This window comes from Chrysochloris asiatica, unplaced genomic scaffold (genome assembly GCF_000296735.1).
Source record: "Chrysochloris asiatica unplaced genomic scaffold, ChrAsi1.0 scaffold00349, whole genome shotgun sequence".
NCBI classification, from domain to species: domain Eukaryota; kingdom Metazoa; phylum Chordata; class Mammalia; order Afrosoricida; family Chrysochloridae; genus Chrysochloris; species Chrysochloris asiatica.
The window spans coordinates 2141324-2162830 of NW_006408867.1; the positions used below are offsets into that span (position 1 = coordinate 2141324).

General features: G+C 42.7%; 1 protein-coding gene across 1 annotated transcript in view; it reads left to right on the top strand.

Annotated features, from left to right (window-relative positions):
- DUSP27 (dual specificity phosphatase 27 (putative)) overlaps positions 1-21507 on the top strand; it is a 54398-nt gene that overhangs the window by 21804 nt on the left and 11087 nt on the right. The window contains exons 2-4 of the mRNA XM_006875994.1: positions 5838-5932; positions 9481-9712; positions 11961-12178. Of these exons, the coding sequence (XP_006876056.1) occupies positions 5838-5932; positions 9481-9712; positions 11961-12178 (545 nt within the window). The remainder of the gene's footprint in view (positions 1-5837; positions 5933-9480; positions 9713-11960; positions 12179-21507) is intronic.

Below are 21507 nucleotides of genomic sequence, written 5' to 3' on the forward strand. Positions count from 1 at the left end.
ACAACCCTGTGTTGAATGAGTCTGTGTGAGTCATGTTCAAACAGCATGTGCTCATGTCATCTCTGTGTCACATTTGGTCATTCTCATATTTCAAACTTTCATAATGCTATTGTGACTTAATAGACTACAATGAAGTGTAAACATAACATTCATATGCATTGCTATTGCTATTAAGTGACCTGAGTTGGTTCGGACTCATAGCAACCCTATACAGAGTTTCCTAGGCTTTCAGTTTTCACAGGAGCAGAAAGCCTCATTATTCTTCCACTGAGTGATTGGCGGGCTTGAACAGTGGGACTTGTAGTTTGAGTCCAGTGCTTGTCGTATGGAGCCACATGCCTCTGTTATGTGCATTGGGGCACCAAAAAATTCCTGTGGCTTGCTGTATCGCGACATTCACTTGATTGCAGTGGTCTGGAATAGAACCCTCAACATCTCCAAGATATGCCTATGATAATGTTATTAAATGTAGTATTCATATAATCTAAGAAACGTTACATTTAAGCAAATTACAGCTACATTTATCATGTATTACTCTATGATTAAAATGGATAATAAGCGTTATTAAGGATTCTGTATGGTCTAATAGGCAAGAGGTGACACCATGAGTCACCCACTAGCACCACTGTTAAAGGAAGGTACACTAGTCTCCTGCTCTCCGTTTGGGAGTCTATCAAACTCGCCTTTATTGTTTCTCTTTCAATTCACCCTCAGGCTTTTTAACTGTGGCTTCCTGATCCTGTGATGAGGTGTGTATCGATCCGTGGTCCTCTTTCTCCCTGCCTGTTTGTCTCTAGCAGGCAGCCTGGGCTGCTTTCTAATCAGGGCATGAGTGTCCTCTCACTTCATCTCAGGTACGAGTTGGAGCATAGACATGGTCATAAATCAAAACCTCTGGACCACTGTCTCCCTAGCCCCGCAAATGTAAACAAGGCCGGGCATTCAGCTCGCATCCTTCTTCCTCCTTTCTTTCTCTGTGATCCTGCTTCTCCTCAGTGAGGAGGTGTCGGCTTCTCAACCAAGCCCGAACCATTGCTCTCACTTTTAGTTCTGATCCCCACACCCTTCTTTATTAGACTTAATAAACAATACCTGTGACAAAACAATTTTTTCACTATTAGGTTTACATGTCTCCTGATAGCAGTTAACTCAAAAAGCACTGGTCATTTCCATCCTACATTCAAAACTAAATATCATTGGCCATAGCTTACTGTTGCTCACATTTAAGCATCAGCATCCAAGGGCAGAAACATTGTGTGGGCTGAGTGTTTATCATCATAAAGTCTCCAACTTCTCAATGGTGCACTGAGCAGGGTCCTCACAGATGGCTTCTCAGAATCACCGACTAATTAGCTGAAGTTCAACCTTTCCCACCTACAAGAAGGGAGAGTGTTTCTCAGTACTTTCTGTTTAAAAGTTCTAACTTTAAATTCTCCTATATCAACCCCACAGCCTCAGAGTTGAGGTATATTAAGGGCATATCTTCGTCTCCAGTATTGTCTCGTAAAACCAAATCCAGGCAATCTGAAATCAATGTTGTTTAGGGAAACTGGCCTAATGAAGGACCCCCAGGTAGGCGTTCCAAAGCCAGGGTCCTGATGACACCACCTTCATCCTCCTGCAGCCTTTCCCCACACCTGACGGTTGAGGGCTCCTTTAGTGACTAGATTCAGTCTGTGTCAGTTGCTTGGAATACTGATTACAGATGTGAGAAAGCCTCCTTGGAATGTGGAGCCCTGAAGGCCCTCAGAGAAACAAAGAAAAATGACCTTGTGTGAAAAATGAGGGGCTATGTGAGCAGGAAGCTCTTATAATCAGCACCAGTCCAAGTCACAGTCAACAAGAATTTTCAGCTATCCATGGAAAACTAATACACTGTATAAACTTTCACCTAAAATACATTCAAATGTCAAATAAATAAATGATTCTCCACTAATTGCCCTCTCATGGTTGGATTTGTAAGTTTGACCCAAACGTCATTTTACATAAAATGGACTCTTAATAATAAAATTGTCAATATTTTATCAATGATACCATAATATAATATAATATTAATAATAAATATCTTATAATTTAATAATATGATCATTAATGATGTTGTTGTTGTTGTTAGGTACCATCGAGTTGGTACTGACTCATAGCAACCCTATGCACAACAGAAAAAAACACTGCCCAGTCCTGGGCCAACCTCACAATCATTGCTACATTAATGATGTTATATAATATTAATTGCGATCCTTATGTGGCACTGTAAGATAAGCACTGGACTAATAACTACAAAGTCAGCTGTTCGAACCTGCCATCCGCTTTTCAGAAACCCTATATAGGGTTGCTGAGTCAGAACTAACCTGACAGCACTTAACAACAATGTTGTTGTTGTTAAGTGCCGTCGAGTCGGTTCCGACCCATAGCGACCCTGAACAGGGTTTCCGAGGGTGTAAATCTTTACGGGAGTAGAAAGTCTCATCTTTCTCCCGTGGAGCAGCTGGTAGTTTCGAACCGCTGACCTTAAGGTTCGCAGCCCAAGTCGTACCCATAGCAACCCTGAATAGGGTTTCTGAGGGGCAGCTGGTGAGCTTGAACCACCAACATTCTTTAATAAATATTGTTGAGATGGAAATGTAACTCAAATGTATATAAAATTTGAGACTTTGACTCTAGTTTTATGAAATTACTGATTTTGAAAATCCAACAAGACTGTGTCTTCAGTCCCTGGTGCAAAATGTTCACAGGGTTTGATGTCCTGGACTTCCGGGACTAGAGGTGGGGCTTGATTGGGTATTCGTTTGTTATTACTTCCCAACCCAGCAGATTTGGATGAGTGAGATATTTTTTAGATTCTGTATGAATATTAAGGAACCCTGGTTTGCTATAGGATAACCACAAGGTTGGCAGTTCAAACCCACCAGCCATCTGCGAAAGAAAGATGTGACTCTGCTCCCTTAGAAACCTTGTAGAGAGTTGCTATGAATTGGAGTCAACTCAATAGCAGTGGATTTGGTTTTTTGGTTTTTGGTATCACTATTAGGGAGTCCTGGTGTAGCACTGTGGGTTAATGCACCAGACTGCAAAGCCGTTTGAGGCTGGCGCTTCAAGCTCACCAGCTGCTCCTTGGAAACCCTATACAGGGTTGCTATGGGTCGGAATAGACTCAATGGCACTTAACAACAACAAATTAGGGAGAAGATCATCCTAGCACCTGCTCAGAACATACTTCTTAGCCCTTGAAATAGTACTATTCCAAATCATTATTAACAAATCATCCTAAAACTTAATGACTTAAGACAACCATTTTTTGCCTCCCTCTTTTGGGGATCAAGAACTTGGACAGAACCGAACTGAGCAGCTTGTCTTTGTGGCATTAGCTGGGGTGGTTTGATGGACTGAATGATCCACCTCTGAGAAGCCTCATCCACAAGACTGATGGTTAATGCTGACTACTGACTGGAAGCTCAGCAGACACTGTCGTCCAATGGCTCTCCAGCTTGATGATTAATCAAACTTCTTGTACAGAAAGAGAGTGCCAAAGACTAGGAAGGAGAAACTACCCTTAAAGCCTGAGCTCAGAAACTTGCATAGTCTTATGTCCACCATTGTTGTTGTTGTTGTTGTTAAGTGCCGTTGAGTCGGTTCCGACCCATAGTGACCCTACACAGGGTTTCTGAGGCTGTAAATCTCTATGGGAGCAGAAAGCCTCATCTTTCTCCCGCAGAACAGCTGGTAGTTTCGAACTGCTGACCTTGTGGTTTGCAGCCCGATTTGTAACCACTACGCTACCAGACCTCCACCATACACCACTAGTTAAAACAGTCACAGAGACCACCAGAATCAAGGAAAGGAGACATAATCCCACATTTCTATGCAAAGAGTGTCATAGAAATGTGGCCATCTTTGATCCACCATAAGAAAATATTTCTGATTACCAACATGTTGTTGTTGTGGTTGTTAAGTGCTGTCAAGTCAGTTCTGACCCATAGTGACCCTGTATAGGGTTTTCGAGGAGCAGCTGGTGAGCTTGAACCACTGATCTTGTGGATCAAACCAACTTTGCAGTCCAGTGCATTAACCCACAGCGCCACACCAGGTACTACTAAGTTACCGACATAGGCTTCAGAGATTATATACAGGTTGGCCTCAGAAGGGCAAAGAATTGGCATGGAGAGAACATAGCCAGGACCTGGACTTGCTACAGGTGCCCAGTATCATGTAATAGGTACTTGATAAATACCTATTGCTGTTTACTGTGTTCTGTTAGTCAATTCAGTTTAATTTAATTAGACTCTGCAACTCGTGTCCTGGTGTGATAGAATAAGAACTGGAATGCTCACTGTAAGATCATTCGTTCAAACACATCAGCTACTTCTTGGAAACCTCATACAGGGTTACTGTGAGTTGGAACCAACTCAATGACACTTAACAACAGCAACAACATCTCAACACAATATAGCGTTATTCAGTTCAGTTGGATTCAGCTTAACTCAACTTTACTAAGCTTAATTCATCCATCCATTCATTCATCCTCCATCTATCCATGCTTTCAATAAGTATTTTGTGGGTATTCCTTTGTGTAAATTTCTGGGGGGCAACTCACCTCCCATTCCAATCCAAATGATAATCATATGTTGTGGTAAAGACAAAACTGGCCTTAGAATAGGGCTGTCCTCTTTGTAACTTAGCCATTACATTTACTACCTTGAACAGTTTTCTTAACCTCACTGAGTCACAATTTCTTCATCTGTATAGCAGGAATAATAATACTTATTTTGTCAGGGTTTTTAAGGATTAAGTAACTAAAATGGTATCCATCAAATTCTCCCACTTTTTTTTTTACCTACCTGGACTTAAAAGAAAAAGCAAGCAAAAAAAAAAAAGACCCCAAACTTACTCTAAAACCTGGAAAACAGGAGAATTCACTCAGAAGGAGAGTACTCCCCATTGCAGTATGGTCCCAACCCATGAGATGCTGTCCCTGTCCTCGGTTCTCCATGGTTCACAAAGATCTCTTTAGAAATCCCTGCTGAATGCATTCTGGGAAACCACCTTGACAATTACTCAAGTTATATTATCACTTCCCTGGGCTCAGTTTGATTACTGATTTCTTGTTTTAAGAATCAGAGCCTAATATTTGAGCTCATCTTTGCCTGTCCCCTTGGTGTTGTGCACATTCCCATACAAGCTGAAAAAAAGACGTGAGCAATGGAGGGAATGGTGGCCCAACCCAACCAGCACATCAGAACTTTGAAAGAAACACAGAGACATCCTATAGTATATAGGTTGTTGTTGTTGTTGTTAAGTGCCGTTGAGTCGGTTCCAACCCATAGCGACCCTGTACAGGGTTTCCGAGGGTGTAAATCCTTATGGGAGTAGAAAGCCTCATCTTTCTCCCGCAGAGCGGCTGGTAGTTTCGAACCGCTGACCTTAAGGTTCGCAGCCCGATTCGTAACCACTACGCTAGCAGGTGAATATTAAAACAAGAGAAGAAAAAATGAGCAGTAGGATGGGAAGAACAAAGTAGAGAAAGTGAGATCACATCAGGGTAAGTTCCTGCTAACCACAAACATACTCACTCTCTTCCCTCTACAACTTAGACTTCCATGTCATTAAACATCAGCTCCCAAGGTAAACCCTTGCCTTTAAAATAGATGGGCAACTGAGCTACAGGGTACCCAATGTTGTGCATTCCCAGGTTCCCTAACCTTAGGAAAATAGTCCATTTATGTCTCCCTCTCTGTTTGCTATGTATGGCTACAATCAGATCCAGGTTTCTCTTTTTAAAGACATGTCTTTCATTCAGATGTGGCCCCAAGTCATCTCATGTGAATACCTTGTTTTCTTAGGTATTCAATGATCTCAGATGCAGAAACAGAAAGTATCTTCATGGAACCCATTCACCTGTCCTCAGCAGTTGCAGCCAAACAGATCATCAATGAAGGTAATGTATGCAGAAGTGGGGTAGGAACGGGTGAGTCCAACTGTCCTATGGAAACCCTGGGAGTGGGCAGCTTTGGAAGGTGTAAACTTGGCTCTCTGGGACTGTCTATCACACTAAGAGGAGCAGGTCCAAAGAAGGCAATTCTATCAAACCTTCTTTATTAATTAGCCTTCACAGGACAGAGAAATTGTTATATATCAATGTGAACAATTATCCAGTCTACAACCAAAGAGGCAGCACTGAGTGTCAGAATCTGTACTTGAGGCCCCTACTATGCTTTCTGGTTAACCTCAGAGTTATTGGAGCCGCTCATGCTAGAGATACAGGCCTTAGAATCCCAGAAATGACTAGGAGCCTCCAGATAGTTCCATTCAAAGAGATATCTGGAGTTGGGTTTACATTTCCATTCGCTGTTTAAAGATGGTCTTCAAACTAGAGTATGCATGGGGAAGAGGTAAGGCAAGGTAGGGTGGGAAGAGATATTAATGTTGATAGTAAATTTTGAAGTGAATGATGTACTAGAATATAGTCAAGGATGTTCAGCTTGATTGGATGGATTATTTTGTTTTATAAATTTTAGGCACATAATCTTTTGAGATTTCTTTTGTTTCTTTTCCCTGAGTGACCTCTGAGCACTTCTGTTGGGGTGGGTGGCAGCGTGCTGATAAAATGGGGCCTGATTATGCTTTGGACTTCCTCTGATGATCATGACCCCTTCTGAGTGGAGTCATAGAATCATACATGCTGCTCCTTTTCTGCCAGAACCCCAGCATTTTGGGGTCTCTTGGCTCTTGGGTCCTCCCCAGGTCCCCCTTGGTGTGGCACTGTGAGTTAATGCGCCAGACTGCAAAGCCGTTTGAACCACAAGGTCAGCTTGAATGCTCACCAGCTGCTCCTCGGAAACCCTATACAGGGTTGCTATGGGTCGGAATCAACTCCATGGCACATAACAACAGCAGGCCCCCTTCCTTATACGCATCTCATTAACCAAGAGTTCTATCTGCTGTTGTTTGTTGCTCTGGTCATCTGTGACACACCATCTTCTCAAAACTCCCTCTGTTGTTTGTTAGTTTTCTTTAACCAAGTGACCCACGCGTCTCTATTATCTTGCTCCGTGCCAGGTCACAGCCTGTGTTGGTGTAGCTCTCTCTGAATGGCTCCCAGCACCAGAGATCTATTCCTCCTCCTGAGTGGCTGGGAATTTCCCTTGTTGTCTATCCTACTCTGCGATTTACACTGTGGCTCACTCTCCAAATTCTGGTTATTGCTAAGTAAAAATTCAGCTTTAGGAGTTGGAAGAAAAACTTTTTCTCCTTTTGAAAACTCACTTTTAAGCCTACTGAATGCTGTGGATGTTCAAAATCTTATTTGAAACTAAAAGATCACCTTTCTTCTAGGTCTTTTCTACTCTCCCCTTCTTTGGGACCTTATGCCTCAGACTCTTAAGTCTAAGTGGCTAGAGGGCTTTGAAGGAAGAAAAAAATGGATATATTCCTGAGAAAGGAAAGCATATTAAGTCATCTTTTCAAACAGTCTCTTGCTCACTAGTGCTCATGGGGGTAAAATGTATGTTGTAGAACCTTCAGATTTCATGAAAGTCTGCACATGCTGCTCATCTGAGAGGAAGCTGAGAGGAATGTTTGGGTTTACATTTCTTCTTGAGACACCATAGGTAGCAGCAATAAATGGGAAGAATGAATGCTGGGAGGGAGGTGAATAAGGGTCTAGGGAAACTAGGAGTTGTCAGTGAGGATGAAGATCTGGACATTTATTTTTAAATTGAATAAGAGGAAATTAAAACAACCACCTGCTGAGGAAGGCATTACTGTATATTTTAATGAGGCCCTGGGGGGGTTTATTTTTTTACATGTAGGAAAGGAAAAAGAGGGACTTTTACATTTGGTATTTAAGACCCCAGAAGAGCCAGGGGAGAAAACTGGGTGGTAGAGAGAATTGGAAGGCTCCTTGTATTTTTAGACAAAAGCCCTGGGATTGCAGATGTTTTCTTTGTGTTTTTGAAACAGAGATCTGAGATCATTTAGAGCTGAGAACTGGAGCTGAGGTGTGGGGGCCACCAGGAGGTTATCAGGTAATTTAGAGAGGGAAGAAAGAAAATTTAGGGAAATAGAGTCTTTAGCCCTGGGCGAAAATAAGGATTCCCAGGATTCTCAATCTTTGAGCAGCAAGCCCCATTTACAGATACCTGTCATAAGCTGTTCCATGAATGCTGGACTAACTCAATTTTCCAAATGCAGAGAACTCTTCACACAGCTCTGACATGGAGTTTATCAGGGACGGAGATGGTGTGGACATACCTTTCCTACTTCACTTCTGTAGTTCTTTCTTTTGTTGAGTATTTGGGGCTATCCAGAGGGAAGGAGTCCTGGTGTGCCGCTATGGGTTACTGCACCAGACTGCAAAGCCATTTGAACTGCAAGGTCAGTGGTTCAAGCTCACCAGCTGCTCCTCGGAAACCCTATACAGGGCCGCTATGGGTTGGAATCGACTCAATGGCACTTCACAACAACAACAAATGGAGGGAAAGTTTTTATTCTTCCCTCCTTTTGTCTGCTTTCTTAGAGAAAAGAAACATCTTACTTTCTCCCAAATACTCATACTTGATAAATCTTAAGCAAATATATTAGAAGAGAAGGAAAGCAGTTCATCCTAGCCATGGATGGGTTGGAACTTGTGCTGTCCTGAATACAACAGTATTTAAAGGCCCTGAGTCCTGTTCTGAGGCTGGCATCGGAGCTCAGATCAGACTCCTGCCACCTGTCTGAGAGCAGAGAGGCTGAGAAACACAGGAGCACACATTCTAGTGGGAGACAAAGACAATAGATGAAATAAACAATCTCAGTGATTGACGCTGAGAGTTTTACTTTTTCCCAGATTGTTTACATTTCATCTGTAGAGTGAATTGTGTTATGAAAGAATATCATTTATTCATTCAGTAAATACTTCTGAGCATTCACATTGTAGCAGGCACTGTGGGAGTTATAGGTATGACTCAGAAAGATCCCTAATACTAAAAGATTTCAGTCCAAAGCACCAATCAGCTTGAGCAGGTGAGGAATAGGGAAATGTTCCTATTTAATGGGTTCAAGTGTGACAACAATTGCGAGGTTGGCCCAGCACCAGGCAGTGTTTAATTCTGTTGTGCATAGGGTTGCTATGAGTCGGTACCAACTCGATGGCACCTAACAACAACAACATATATACATGCTGCTGCTGACTCTGATCACAAATGTCCATCCGGCCCGTGTAGTGAATCCCCTGAGCCTGCATTAAGTCTCTTCTCACAGATGCCGCCTATGCCCAGAGTTGTTGTTGTTAAGTGCTGTCGAGTTGGTTCTGACCCATAGTGACCCTGTATAGGGTTTCCAAGGAGCGGCTGGTGGGTTTGAATCATTGACCTTGTGGTTCAAACCGACCTTGTGGTCCAGCACATTATCTTGCAGCGCCACACCAAGGTAGGTTTTCCCAATTTTCTGGCAAAGCCATGGTGTTCCAAACCCTTTGATGAGGTTGCTGCCTGTCTCCTCTAGAACTCAAGCCACGGGGGGTGAGAGCAGACTCGGAGTGCCCGGGCCTGCTGGAGTCTGCTGAGCAGCTGCTGGTGGAGGACCTGTACAACCGTGTCAAGGAAAAGATGGATGACACCAGTCTGTACAATACCCCCTGTGTTCTGGATCTGCAGCGGGCCCTGCTCCAGGACCGCCAGGAGGCCCCCTGGAATGAGGTGGATGAGGTCTGGCCCAATGTCTTCATAGCTGAGAAGTGAGTCTGATTCCTGGGGATCATGGTTCTTTGTCCCACTCCCCTGGTCTATGCCTATGAGAGATAAAACTTCTCCAACTTTCACCAAAGGACTCAGTAGCTGCATCTAACAATTTAAAGCTGGCTGACCATTCACCTAGCCCTGGCCTTGAAGAAAGGCATCCACCCACCTGTACACAGAGATCACCATGCAGATCGCTGACAGGATTATTTATTCCCTGCCCTGTTCCCATAACCATCCTACCCATGTTCCTCCAGGAGCTTCTCTGGGCCTCCCTTCCTGCCTCAGAGTCCTGCCAACTTACCCTTAGCTCTCACAACCATTCCCTGACGTCTGTAACGACACATAACAAGACACTCAGAGCCACTGACCACACAATAGTTTGTATATATAGTAAAAAGGACAATGAGGCTATACAACATGATGCTATTTTAATGCTGCATAGACAGACGTGTGTCTGTGTGGGCAACAAACTGGAAAGAAATGTGATAAAATGATAGCAACACTTTTTTTCCTGGAAGATGGTTTTTTAAAGTGATTTTTATTTTCTTCCTTAGACTCCTTTTGACTTGTACAAATTTCCTATTATAAACATTAATTTTTTTATAATCAGGAAAAAAGATGCTACTTCTGAAATATCTCAATTTATCAATGGTTTCCAGAACTAAAACAACACACTCCCATCCTATTCCTTCAGGGTCGTGTTGGTGTATAATTGGTACCAATAGGTTAATCAGTGAAACCAGTTTTTGTGGATCTATTGACTATTTAATGAGATGTTGCTCCAAGTTCATTACCCATATATCCAGAAGAGAAGGACGTACTTGGGGCAAGCAATAGGGACAATAGCTTTGGACACTGAGTCTTGAACTCCATCATGGGCTAATCAGTTGCCCAGAACCCAATTTTCAGAGCTGGACATTGAGTCCTAAAACCTACTGCCATCAAGTTAATTCTGGCTCATAGGTACCCTATAGGAAGGACAGAGTTCAAGTGCTCAATAGGACTTCTGAGGCTATAAACTCTACGGGAGCAGACTGCCTCATATTTCTCTCATGGAGAGGCTGATGGGTTCAAATTGCCGACCTTTTGGTTAGCAGCCTAATGTTTAACCCATCTACACCACCAGATCTGTAGACCCAAAAAAGTTCATATTTATGGACCACTAGTGACTTCAAGCATCTCCAGATATCCCCAGCTGAAGGGTTCTGCTCTTTCTTGGACAATCCTGTCCTTAGGGCCTCTGGAAACTAAACTCCATATATTCATTTGCAGAGAAAAAAAAAAAAAAAAAGCTCTGAATTAGAAATAAAAATCCCTGACTCTTATTTTGTCTTTTCCTCCTTTCACAGTGCTGGGAAGTTATATAACCACTCTTGGATTCATTTTCACTATCTTCAAATGGGAATAAAAATAGTTGCCATATCTACCTCTTAAGTTTTTTATTAACTACCTACCAACCACAGTCATCAAGTTAATTCCGACTCAAAGCAACCCTGTCTAGGGTTTCCAAAGCTGTAAATCTTTATGGGAACAGAAAGCCTCATCTTTCTCCCACTGAGCAGCCTGTGAGTTTGAACTGACAACCTTGAAGTTAACAATCAAGTGTTTATCTTACAGCACCACCAGTGTTCCTTAAGATTATTATTTGGATTTAACAATATAAATGTTTTTAAGTGCATGTGAAAACACTTTGAAAAGTACATCATTTTTGTCTGCCACTTCTATGTCTTAATGAACGTCCATTCCCAAGGTGTAAGATTTCTAAACTATGCATCTCTCTGGAGCTGTCCAAGGTTTCCTTACCAGTCATGTTCTCCTGTTCATCCTGCTCTTCTCTGCCCAGTTCTCCATGTCTTCACTGCCAGTTTACTGACTTCTTCTTATAATTATCTTTGCAGTGGGCTCCAGACACATCAAAGTTCCTGGTGGCAAAAATGAGGAAGCACTGGGCTACTAATCACAAGCTTGGAGGTTTCATACTCACCCAGAGTGCCTTGGGATACAGACCTGATGATCTGCTTTTAAAAGATCACATCCTTGGAAACCCTTTGGAGCAGTTGTACTTTGCACATATGGGTTACTAAGAATTAGAATCAACTTGACAACAACAATAGGCAGACACAGGCACTTCCCAGTTATGGCCATCCTGACCTGATCTGAGCAGTCCCTCTAGCATGGTGGTAATGCAGGAGAGCTTGCTAGCTCTGACTCTGCTGCCAAAGATATCCCTGTTTTTCCCTCCAGGAGTGTGGCTGTGAACAAAGGAAGGCTGAAGAGGCTGGGGATTACACATATCCTGAATGCTGCTCATGGCACCGGTGTTTACACTGGACCAGATTTCTACACTGGTCTGAAGATCCAGTACCTGGGTGTGGAGGTGGACGACTTTCCGGAAGTGGACATCTCCCAGCATTTCCGGAAGGCTGCTGAGTTTCTTGATGAAGCCCTGCTGACCTATAGAGGTGAGGGGGGTTCGGCCTGTTCCAGAATACTAGCACTCCATAGAGGGAAACAGTAGTGGGGAATACCTTAAAAACCTCCTAATTGTCTGCCATGTCTGGAAGTTATCTGTCTTAAGAAGGTTGTTGTCTTACTGTAAGAAGAAGAAAATGGAAAAGATGGTTGTCCAGTTGCTAAATATTTATTGAGGGCCCAACATTTGCCCAAGGTCTCTGGGTGGCACAAATAGTTTGTGCTTGACTAACCTAAAAGCTGGACTCCTGGTGTAACGCTGCAGGATCAGCACTGGACTGTGAACCACAAGATCAGCAGTTCAAACCTACCAGTTACTCCTTGGGAACCATATACTGAGTCGCTATGAATCAGAACTGACTCGAATGAATATAACAACAACCACCACCTAAAGGTTGGTGTTTCAAATCCACCCGTGGTACCAGGAAGAAAGACCTCATAATCTGTTTCCATAATGTTCACAGCCAGAAAAGCCCTGTGGAGCAGTTCCACATGGGTTCACCATGAGTGATGGCAGTGGGATGGGTTTGGTTTGGAACATGTACCAGGCACTATTTTAGGCACTGGGGTCATTAAAGTGGAAGAGACAGACAAAGCCTCTGGTCTTTGAATTTTACACTGTAGTGAGGAGAGAGAAGGGGGTATGGGAAGAAAAATGTAGAAAATGTAGAGTGGTAAGTATGAGGCAGACTGTAAGACAATACGTTGTTGTCAAGGGCCATTGAGTTGGTTCCTACTCATAGCGACCTTATACAGCTGGTGGGTTTGAACCACGAACCTTGTTGTTCAAGCCGACCTTGTGGTCTAGTGCATTATCCTGCAGTGCCACACCAGGACACCATGATGATATGTTAGAGTAACTATTCTGCTTCTTGGAGGGAGAGGTCAAGAAGGCCCATCTAAGTAAGTGACATTTTAAACTTAATGGCAAGAACAACAATGTTAAGTGCCATCAAGTCGGTTCCGACCCATAGTGACCCTGAACAGGGTTTCCAAGGCTGTAAATCTTTACAGGAGCAGAAAGCCTCATCTTTCTCCTGCGGAGCAGCTGGTAGTTTTTAACTGTTGACCTTGCAGTCTGCAGCTTGATTCATAACCACTACGCTACCAGAGCTCCTTAAGAACAAACTAGCCATGGGAAAATTAGAAAAGGATTCCTGGCCAAAGAAACTGCTAATGCAAAGATCCTAAGGTAGAATCGTCTTGGAGTATTTGAGGAATCAAAAGGTCGGTATGAGTGAGTGTAGTGGGTGGGAATCTGCGCATACAAAAAGTGAAAGGCCATGTTAAGGAAACAGGAGGGACTGATGTAATTTATGCTCTGGGAATCTTACTCTGCCTGCTGTGGAGAATATTCTGGACTGGGAGGTACCAGTGGAAGTGGGGAGAGCAGTGCAGGAGACGAATCTACAACTTATAAGACAGAAGTCTCAGGGAGGAGCGGCATTAGCCCATACTCTCGGTGACAAGATAACCTAAAGGCTAAGAGTTCAGGCTCTGGTGATGAAACACCTGTGTTTCTTTATCAGTGTGAGCTGCTTGATGCCATGTGGCATGGGCAATTTTCTTTATCCCTGGGAACCTCAGTTTCCTTATATGTAGAAAAAAGATAAAAAATATCTATTCCTAAAATTGTTTTGAGGGTTAAAATAAAGCACACATAGAGCTTCCTAATCACAGTGCCTGGTACAAAATAAATACTTAAAAAGTTACAGAATGACTCCAATAAACAATAATGTTAATGATTCCTGGGGAGGCTGTTGCTTATCATCACCCATGGCCAGAAAGGGTAACTGAAAGCTGAAAAAATATATACATATTTACAACTGTTTTCTCTGAGTTTCAAAAAAAAAACCTACTTTTTAACAACTAGGACACACATTCACACTAATATTCATGAAAACATTATTTACCATAGCCAAAAGGTTGAAACAACCCAAGTGCTCATTAGCAGATGAATGGGCACATAAAAATGAGGTGCATACATACAATGGAAGGAGCTCTGATGGCTGCTAACCTCAGGGACAGCAGTCCGAAACTACCAGCTGTTAAGTGGGATAAAGGTGAGGCTTTCTGCTACCGTAAAGATTTACAGCCTCAGAAACCCTGTACAGGGTCGCTATGAGTCGGAACAAACTCCACAGCATATAACCACCACCACCACCACCACAACATACAATGGAGTTGTAGTTAGCATACAGAGAAGTGAAGTTCTGATACAGGCCAGAACACTGGAAAAACCTTCAAATCACAAAGGGCAAATATTATACAATTCCATTTTTATGAAATATCTAGAGTTGGTAAATCCATCGTGAAAATTAACGGTTACCCAGGGGAAGGGAAAAATGTGATTTTAAAAAAATCTTTTTTCATCTGTACAGAAGGGCTTCAAAAGTTTGTGGAAAATTTTCATTATCTTTTCATTCTATGTTTCTACTAACTTTTTGAAGCCTCCCTGAATATATTTAAACCTTTTTAAATGATTTAGATTTAAACCTGTTCACACTATTTATTGACACTTAAATTAACTTAGTTGATTCTCATCAGCCCGGTGATTGGAGGGTTCATGTTATCATACTACCTCCCCAGACCCTTGCTTTTATTTATTTTTTCTTGCCTTTATTTTATTTATTTATTTTTCCTTCCCTGTTTTTCCCTACCCTCAATCTCTGGTAACCACTCATCTACATGATGAATTTACCTGTTCTAGATAATTCATAAAAATGGGACCGAACTGTAGAGTATTTGACCTTTTGTGTCTGAATTTTTTCACTGAGCATTATCACCACCCATCTTGTCAGAAGTCTTTAAATACTGGGTTGCATGCTGTTCATAAGGAGCTCTGGTAGCGTAGTGGTTACGAATTGGGCTGCTAATTGCAAGGGCAGCAGTTCGAAACTACCAGCCTTTCTTCAGGAGAAAGATAAGGCGTTCTGCTTCCATAAAGATTTACAGTCTCGGAAACCCTGTACAGGGTTGCTATGAGTCAGAACCGACTCCATGGCACACAACAACAACAATGCAGTTCATGGAGGTAGATACAAGCGTTCTAAAATTCTAACTTGTACCTGAAAGCTCAGATTTTATCATTAGCAATGACTGTTAATTTTTTTCTTGATTTGACAAGCTCATTTTATTTACTTTCAAGAACATGCCTATCAAATACCCCATGACTGAATAACTACAGTATGTGTCAATCATTCTTTCACGTGAAAATGGAGAAAGTGACTAGTTCAGCTTGCAACTAAAACAACAGCACAAAGAATTTTCCCTATCCTAAGTTGGAAGTCCTGGTGTGGCGCTGTGGGTAAATGCGCCAGACTGCAAAGCCATGCAGTTCAAGCTCACCAGCAGCTCCTTGGAAACCCCATACGGGGTCGCTATGGGTCGGAACTGACTCGATAGCACTTAACAACAACAACAAGTTGGGATGCAGTGAAAATGCGTGTGTGCATCCCCTTTTTGTCACACAGGACACTAAGAAATATACTCAAGGGTTGAGATTTAATAAAATTCATCATAGGTACTACTCTGTCAGAACTGACTTGATGGCACTTAACAACAGCAACTGCTTTGTCAATAACATTTTAAAGTGAGGCTTCCTGTTTTTATCCTGCAAATAGGTGGCAGTGATGACTAGTATAGTTTCGTATCATTGCCATGATTCAGGATAAGCCACCAGCAGTTTTACCCACCATTGCTTTTGACCATCAGTGCCAATGTCAACTCATGAAAAAAGGCAGATAATGTTTGATTATTATTACGAAAATAGCTCTGACATCAAGAACTTCCTAAAAAGATTAGCCACAGGAGTCCATAGATCCCTAGGAGTCCATGGATGATATTTTGAGAACCATTGTCCTAATTCTATATTGTTTTCGAGGGCAAAGCTTCAATGGTAGCAGTAAACCCCAGGCTTTCCATCTGACTTCACCACTCTAGCATCCTCTGCAGTGGGTTAATGCACGCAGCTGCTAACCAAAAAGTTGGAGGTTCAAGTCCACCCAAAGGCACCTTGGAAGAAAGACGTGGTAACCAATGTCTGAAAAAAAAAAATCAGTCATTGAAAATCCTGTGAATCAAAGTTTTATTCTGACACAAATGAGGTTATCCTGAGTTTGGAGTCAGCTAGATGGCAGTTTGGAGTCTTGGTGTGGCACTGTAGGGTAAGCACTGGACCACAAAGTCAATTTGAACTGCAAGGTAGACAGTTCAGACCCACCAGCTGCTTCTTGGAAACCCTATACAGGGTCGATATGAGACGGCACTTAACAACAACAAAATGATAGTTGGCTTCTCTTATCACTCTTAAACTGTTTGCCAATGACTAGCAGATCAATTGTATTTTATGGTTTAACTGGGCCATATTGAGCCTTCCAGTTCTGTGTTGTTGTTAAAGTACCGTGGAGTCGGTTCCGGCTCATAGTGACCCTGCACAGGGTTCCTTAGGCTGCAAATCTTTACGGGAGCAAAACGCCTCATCTTTTTCCCGCGGACCTGGTAGTTTTAAACTGCTATCCTTGAGGTTGGCAGCCTGACTCGTAACCACTAAGCTACCAGAGCTCCAGTTCTGTAGAAATAAAATTGACCCAGGAGGCATCTCTAGGGTCAAGGGCCATGAATGTGTGTTATCTGCCTCCGATTTCTTCCTGGTGGCACTCACGATCTATGAGACGAACGCCAGTGGGCCGACTTGATGAAGCCCTGAAAGCCATAACTCCTGTGTCTTCAGGACCCGGGCTCATAGTTCCGATGCAGTACTACACACAGCCTTTTCATTATAAATAAATCAACATTTCTTTAAGTGACAAGTAATTGGGACAGTAACTTGAGTTTTTCTTAAAACCCTGGACTGTGGGGTTAATTAGTCAAATAATTACTTAGCACCTGATTAGGAGTTCAGAGTCCTGGCTTTTGAATTGAGACTCACCGTATCTCAAGAATGGGTAAACACTGTCAGATTATTTTCATTTGGGTGGCCCTGACACAATAACATTTTGGGGGGAACGCACTTTAGCTTTTCTCACAATCCTCTCCTGGCTTCTCTGTGATGCCCATTCACCCGAAGTGGGTGGAGGAGGGAAGCATGACTTCGACCAATGTGGTACTGAGAGTGTCTACCAAATGCTTTATGTTGCTGTTAAGTGCTGTCGAGTTGGTTCTGGCTCATAGCGACTCTGTATAGGGTTTCTGTGGAGTGGCTGGTGGGTTCGAACTGTCGACCTTAAGTCTCAAACTGACCTTGCAATGTGGTGCATTAACCGGCAGGAGAGGCTGCTTTCCCTGGAACTGGCTCCAGCAGGCACACTTCCCCTGCGGAGCTGGAAGTGAGCGCTGTAGACAAGGGGTGTAGACACTGTCACAGCCACGGGGAGACACAGATCCCAGAGGGTGGTGTACGAACACCTTCCAGAAGCTAGAGCCAGATCATGGCGGCGGGAGAAGGCTGTCTGCAAGAGCAGTGGGAAGGCACCGGCGTCCAGCCAATATTCCCGAGTCTGGTTATATCTCACCTGCCAGGAAAGGGCGCACCATTGCCTGCTGCCTGTATGTTGTCGCCACGAGGGGCGTGAGGTCGTGTAAATTAGCCCTTTCGGGGACCAGATGGAGTCCCGATCATCCGCAGGGGGCGGTGCGTGGTCCAGAGATGATTTCCTCTCCTCTTGCTGCCTATCCACTCCATTCAGCCTCACCCTCCCTTTTCTCCGCATCCCTGAATGGGAGGGGAAAGGACCCTGTTGATACTATTGTTGCTTTTGTAGGTAGTTCCTGGCTTTGCTGAGAATCTCTTGCTACCCCCTAAAATTGCCTCCTGAGGCTTAGTTTCTGTTGTTTTCATTCATCTATAAGGAGCTCTGGTAGCGCAGTGGTTACGAATTGGGCTGCGAACCACAAGGTCGGCAGTTCGAAACTACTAGCTGTTCTACCAGAGAAAGATGAGACATTCTGCTCCCGTAAAGATTTACAGCCTCAGAAACCCTATACAGGATCGCTATGAGTCGGACATTAACTGTGAGACTATCCAGTCTGCAGCAGAGAAAGACACAAAGTTATCTGCTTTCCTAAAAATTACTGCCAAGAAAAACTGTGTAGGGGCAGCTGCACTGTATGTGAGATCACTATAAGCCAGAATCCACTCACTGCACCTAACAACATGATGCTTTGGAGTCATTTGCTAACATCTGGGAGGAAGAAACTCCAACACCTGGTGTTAGGTATTTTACTTAATAATCATCCACAAAGTCAAGGTTGTTATTTACATTTTACAGATTGAGACATTGAGGCCCATGAAAGTGTACGTGACTTTGTCAAAGTGTAACTGATAATACATATTCTTTTGGTTGTTAGTAAGTACGAACCATCTCAAACTACTTAAAAAGCAGCAAAGAGATTAATTAAAAAGATACAGGAAGGAATCCAAGGACAGGAATGTAACTGACCCCAGATGGTATGGGAACAAGGGCCCTACATACCCTCTTAGTTGCAATCTTGTATTTTTGTACTTAGGATAGAATATGGCCCTCCATAGACCTGGTCATTTAAGGCTAATTTCCTGTCTCAATCACAGTTCAAATTCCCAGCAGAAAAAATTTTCTTGGTAGACTCTGGTCAATAGTCTGCCCTGAGTTCTATCTAGGATGACAGTGAGGCTGGTTTCCGGACAGGTACTTCTGTGTTTTCCTGGAGTAGGAGAGGGAGTACATTCTGAGAAAAGGGAGATGAGGTGATGAACTGGGAGGATGTAATTCAAGTGCCTGCCCCACAAAGGCAAATTGAGAGGAAGGAGAGCCTCTGAAATCAGTCTTACTGTAGTCCAGGGCTCTCTCCACTACCTATACCCTTAAAACTTTAGAAGAGGAACAACAGATGACAGAGCAACCAATCAGTCCTGCTGCTAATCAAAACAGCGTTTCTACAAACTAGACAAAACCAAAAAAAAAAACTTTCCTTATTTTACTGACAAAGGTCTCATCACCAAACAAGTGTACTTTGACTTCAGTTTCCATAATAAAGTGAGAAAGAAAATTCTGTCATTGCTTTGGTTGAAGTGTGTTGTTGTTCTTGTTAAGTGCCGTGAAGTCAGTTCCGATTTCTATTGACCCTGTATAGGGTTTCCAAGGAGTAGCTGGTGGGTTTGAACTGCTGATCTTGTAGTTTGCACTCCAGTGCTTATCGTACAGCACCACACCAGGAGGTTGAAGTGGGTGGGGCCCCAGAATCCACCTACCCAGCCTCTCCCTTGTCCGTCAGCCTGACCCTGAGGCCTCTTGAAGAAATCACAGGTTGCAAGAAATCCAAAATGGAAAAACATGGCACTCCTGATGTGGTCCCAATCAGACTGGGTCTAATGTAGTATTTGGTGTCCTTGTGAGAAAGACTGGCTGATTCTGTCTTGAATTGGGCTGGCCTAATAATCTACTTCTGGCCCCATGAGTTAATGTGCTGGACTGCAAGGTCATTTGAACCACAATGTTGGCGGTTCAAGCTCACCAGTTGATCCTCAGAAACCCTATGCAGGGTTGCTATGGGTTGGAACTGATTCAACAGCACTTAACAACAACAACAAAGGAAGAGAGTAAAAGATTGAAAGATGAATTGGTCAGATGGTTAAGAGGTGGTGGTAGGGGCAGCCCTTGCTAAGGTCCAGTTGATCCGTGAGCTAGAGGTGGAAGAGGATGATTGTTGTTAGCTGTTGTTGAGTTGACCCAAGTCACAAAATGAGATCAGACCATTGTGATTCGTAGCATTTTCATTGGCTGATTTTCAGAAGTAGATTGCCATGCTTTTCTCTCTAGTCCACTTTAGTCTGGAAAGTCTACTGAAACCTGTTCAGCATCATAGCAACAAGCAAGTCTCCACAGACAGATGAGTGGTGACTGCTCTTGGCCGGGAATTGAACCCAGGTCTCCCGTATGGTGGGGGAACATTCTACCACTGAGCTGTCACTGCCTACAGGAGATAAGAGAACATGAACCTACAGACACTCTTTTAGTGGCTTTGATTCTACTTGCTTACCTCCCTCTGTGGCTGCTGGCTTCTGGTAATAATTCCTTTCACTCCCTTACAGTCTTGCCAGTCTCTAACTTCTTGTGGAACAAACATGGTCTTTGCTAGTACAAAGTATGTCTCCAGTTCTTTGACATGTCATCAGGCAGGACCAACCTCTGAAGAAGGACATCGTGTTTGGTAAAGTAGAGGGCCAGCAAAAAAGAGGCAGATCCCTCAATGAGATGGACTGACACAGTGGCACAACAATGGATTCAAGCATAGCAACAATCGTGAAGATGGTACAGGACCAGACACTGTTTTGCTCTGTTGTGCATAAGGTTACTGTAAGTCAGAACTGACTCAACAGCACCTAACACATAACAGTGCAAAGATATAAAGGGCCACTCCCCTCTCCTCTACATTGTTAGGTGGGATTCTTAACTGATTTAACAAACACTCCCCAAAATTGTTGGCAAATAAATTTATGACAGCATGGAGGAAGGTCTCCAGTGGTTCCACTCTGTCTTTTAAATGGTTACTCAAATGAAGGCATAGAAGGAATGGTCATCAGATTAAGAAAGATGCAAAGTAGATGGGAAGCCAGGAGACAGCTGATCTATTATTAATGATAGCAAGACTCAAATATTTCTAGAAATATTAATAAGAACTTGCTACATTTTTCTTAAGCTTAAAAATGCTACAAGATTAGAGACATCAGACTTAAAAACAGTTTTTAAAAAGTGTTACAGGTTTTAGTTGATATAAAAATCATTTGAGATCATTATGTGATATATCCATCTACACCACACACTTGAATGGCATCAGAAAGACCCTGTGTCCAGAGTAAGAAGATTAGGGGGCCATGCTACTCTATGTGAATCAGTTCAAACCTAAAATATGTTGCTCCATCCTGGAACAAATTTCTAAGAAAAAAAGGAGTAACTTAAAGTTTGGCCTGGAGAAGAATGGCTATATACTAAGAGAACATGAAACTATTTTCAAGAAATTATTGAAAAGAATCAGAATGACACAGAAAAGAAAAACAACAACAAAAATCTTCTGGAAAGAATATAATAATGATCTACATAAGGATTAAAAAAAAAAAAACCAAAGATCTAGTTCATCCAGATATGCTCTTATTGACCCCAGAAACTCAGAGTAGGAGCATTGGTTGTATGTTACAAGTCTTATTTTGCTCAAACATACAAAATAATTTTTTGAAATGATTGTTGTTGTTGTTAGGTGCCTTCGAGTCAGTACTGAATCATAGTGACCCTGTGCACAACAGAATGAAACACTGCCTGGTCTTACGCCAACCTAACAGTCGTTA